This window comes from Lemur catta, chromosome 9 (assembly GCF_020740605.2).
Source record: "Lemur catta isolate mLemCat1 chromosome 9, mLemCat1.pri, whole genome shotgun sequence".
NCBI lineage: Eukaryota > Metazoa > Chordata > Mammalia > Primates > Lemuridae > Lemur > Lemur catta.
The window spans coordinates 97,253,957-97,257,783 of NC_059136.1; the positions used below are offsets into that span (position 1 = coordinate 97,253,957).

General features: G+C 42.5%; 1 protein-coding gene across 1 annotated transcript; it reads left to right on the forward strand.

Moving 5' to 3' along the window:
- The first annotated feature begins 1,300 nt into the window (after positions 1-1,300).
- On the forward strand, positions 1,301-1,780 carry LOC123644716 (60S ribosomal protein L17-like). The gene has a single exon (XM_045560977.1). It carries the CDS (start codon positions 1,311-1,313, stop codon positions 1,749-1,751), a length of 441 nt encoding a protein of 146 aa, XP_045416933.1. The 5' UTR covers positions 1,301-1,310; the 3' UTR covers positions 1,752-1,780.
- The last annotated feature ends 2,047 nt before the right edge of the window (positions 1,781-3,827 follow it).

Consider the following 3,827-nt stretch of genomic DNA (forward strand, 5'->3'; position numbering starts at 1 on the left):
TCTCAAAATATCTTACTATACTATACTCTCCTATTTTTGGACCACAATTGACCTCTGGCAATGGAAACCGTGGAAAGCAAAACCAGAAATCAGGCGGGACTACTGTATCTTCCTTGTGTCTGATAATCAGTGTCAAGTATTAAGGTGATGTACTAGGAAGTAATTCAACAAATGCTGTTTGAACACATGCTAAGTGCAAGTGTGACGTTAAACATTCTGAGGAATTGAAGAAGAATCAAGAGTTTACTTATTTCTCTCACAATGCACCAAATGAATGGGAGCAGAATGTATCACATGTCATAAAGGAGGTAGGAACATTGTATCAGGGATTTAGAGGATGAAGAAAGTAGGCTGGCAGGAATAAGGAAGACACAGCACGAACACCTAAGAAAATGAGGAGGACTGGTGTGGCCGGAAGGTGTGTGTGTCGTGGGGGTGGAGGGAGGCAGGAGAGGCCAGGCTGGGTTAGTAGAGCACCCTGGTGGGAAGTGACCTCACTGTAGCTGAGCTTGGTACCTGCCTCGATAGTATGTATTATAACATTTTAAGGTCAAGGGAGGCATTCCATTTAATTTTAGCACCTTTTATCAGTAATCTTAACAACATATGTTCTAAAAAATTCTGTTTTAGAATTTGTGGTAGGCTGAATAGTGGTCTTCCCAAATATGCCTGTGCCCAAATCTCCAGAACTATGAATGTTAGTTTATATGACAAAGGGTACTGTGCATATAGTAGCCACACCAAAACAAGGAAAAAGGAGCCAGGTGCAGTGGCAACCTGTAGTCCCAGCTATTAATACTTGCAAGGCTGAGGTGAGAGTTTCACTTGAGCTCAGGAGTTTGAGTCCAGCCTGGGCAACATAGCAAGATCCCACCTGTAAAAAAAAAAAGGAAAAGGAAAAGGTAATATTAAGAATTGTTTAACTCAATATAATCAGAATATTAACATTGCAATATCTAATCAACATAAAAAGTATTGATGAGTTAGTTTACCTTTTTATGTAGTCCTATCATGTCTTTGAAATTCAGTGTGTATTTTACACTTAGGGAACATCTGAATTTGACTGGCCACAGCACAAATGCTCAGTGGCTCCAGCTCAGTGTGCTAGGGGCTACCACACTGGACAGTGCAGACAGAAACAGTGCTGTGTGGAGGTCATGTGACACGCTGGTGTCCACTGACACCCTGGAATTAAGGAGAGGCTTCTGTAGGAAATAATACTGAAACCCAAGATGGGCTTTGCACTGCCCCATACCCCATGCAGGGACTGTGTGTTTGGGCCATTAAAGGAAAGAGCCTTCATCAAGGGTATGCATATACGAAAAGCCACCAAGTATCTGAAAGATGTCACTCTAAAGAAACAATGTGTACCATTCCGACGGTACAATGGTGGAGTTGGTAGGTGTGCCCAGGCCAAACAGTGGGGCTGGACACAGGGTCGGTGGCCCAAAAAGAGTGCTGAATTTTTGCTGCACATGCTTAAAAATGCAGAGAGTAATGCTGAACTTAAGGGTTTGGATGTAGATTCTCTGGTCATTGAGCATATCCAGGTGAACAAAGCACCCAAGATGCGTCGCCGAAATTATAGAGCTCATGGTCGGATTAATCCATACATGAGCTCCCCCTGCCACATCGAGATGATCCTCACTGAAAAGGAACAAATTGTTCCAAAACCAGAAGAAGAGGTTGCACAGAAGAAAAAGATATCCCAGAAGAAACTGAAGAAACAAAAACTTATGGCACGGGAATAGATGCAACATAAAATAAATGCAAATAACAGTATAAAAAAAAAAAAAGGAAAGAGCCTTATTGTTTCTAGTGCCAAGGTTCAGGTCAATAAAACCAACTCTTCCTGCTGTACATGCAGAAGCACCTACACACATGCTCCAGTTCTAACACTGCTTCGTCACCTGGCTCAACCTTGAAGAGAAGCGGAGTAGTGGGTATTTTCTAGATGTCAAGTTCACTTTATATTGAGTACATCGTGGTCATTGAACCTGGCCACTCCAAGCAGCAGAAATGGTGGTGGTGGTGGTGGTGGTAGTGTGTGTGTGTGTGTGTGTGTGTGTGTGTGTGAGATTCATGCATAACATAAAAGTGAAAAGTGGTGTTTCTAGTCAGCGTTTCTGAGAGAGCGTCTGGGAACTGTTGTAGATCAGGCAGCCCTGAGACACGATGGGAGGAGAGTCCTCCGGGCTGGCAGCCACCGAGCTGCAGCTCTCTGCAGACAGCTGCGCTGTGAGCTTGCTGCATTTAGTTCCCGTTGAGGTTGAGCTTCATCCCAGTCAGCCTGTTTATCTAATTTTGCATTAAGAGAATTATATTTTCCTTTGAAGGAAATAATATGTCTTTAAATTTAACACTTCTATGAATAGCTTTTCAGTCTTTCCTTCAGAGGTAGGCATTGAGCATCCTCGTAGACCATGGACCGTATGGGGGAATAAAAGAAACAGCAAAATACAGCGTCTGCATTCAAGTTGACTATCTGGGGGTGGAAAGCAAGGATTCCAAAAGCAGCTGTCGTGGTGGTTCAACTGAATGAGATTACAAATGGTTTTCTAGTTAATCCTGAAGTAAAGAACATCTCTGATTAAAGATCCCAAAGGCCCTTGGTAAGGGGCAGTGTCACAGGATCACAGGGCTTGAGAGCTACAGCAACTAACACATCTTACAGCTTATGCCAAGGGAGATAAACCCTACACAGCACAAAATAGAACACCCAGAAGTAGACATGGGCTACAAAGGCAGAATTAAGAATATGTTATTAATAAAAAGGGCCTTTAAAATTCCCGAGGAAGAGATTGTTTATTCAGTGACTGTCTAGATATTTAGCGGAAAATAAATTTTGATATTTATCTTGCTTCTTACATCAAAATAAATTCTTGCTAGACAAAATTCCTATACGACAGGCAAAAAAGCAGACACAGGATTGCTCCTGCTGTGTTCAGGGAATAATATGTAAATTAATTAGGCTGCATGGTGAGATTGGTACATGAATCTTGAAAAACAAGGTTGGCATGTCAGGTAGGGGCCCATTTGTAAATAATCTTGAATGCTGAGCCAAAGAGTAGAGATTTGAGGTGTTGGCAGTGGGAAGAGAAGCCTGGGTATTACTGGGTGGGGCTGCGGTCTGGGAAGATGATCATTCTTTTACCATGTTAGCATGTTAGCCTGGTGGATTAAATCCTTATTTATATTATGAAGCTCCTAAATACACCATGATTTTAGAGTCTCTTAGCTCTTCTATGAAAGGCTTTATTTGTCTAAGTGTTTGACATATTGAATGAATGAAAACTTTCCTGGTGAGAGGTTATCAAAATAAAATGCTTATTGGTGTTGTTCCCAGTTGTCCAAAGATCAGACAAGGCACATGGTTTTTTCCTCCCTAATAGTCTACTAGTTCCTGGAGGAAAATAATCTTTTATTCATCTCCATATTTACACTGCTTGTTATAATGTCTGGCACATGTAACAAATATTCCTAACCGCCTATTACACCCAGACAAGAGTGTGGGTGCTGAGAAAACACTGATTAGTGTATCGGGTGCAGTCCCTGCTTTTACAGAACCTGTGGTCCAGCGGGGCAGACAGGCAACTAGACGGGGATGACCTGAGAGACGGGAAGGCTCAAGAGCACCATGAGAATATGCACTTGAGAACTTGCTTTGGTCTAGGGTAAGGATCAAGAAAGAGTTTCTAGAGAAAGTGTTCTTTATTCTGTGTGCCAGTCCTGCTTATCAGCTCCAATCCTGCCCTTGAAGGATCTAGGGTGCTGGGGCAGGAAATGTGCCAACCACCTCAGTCCTCTGACAGCAGATCCCTGTTAGC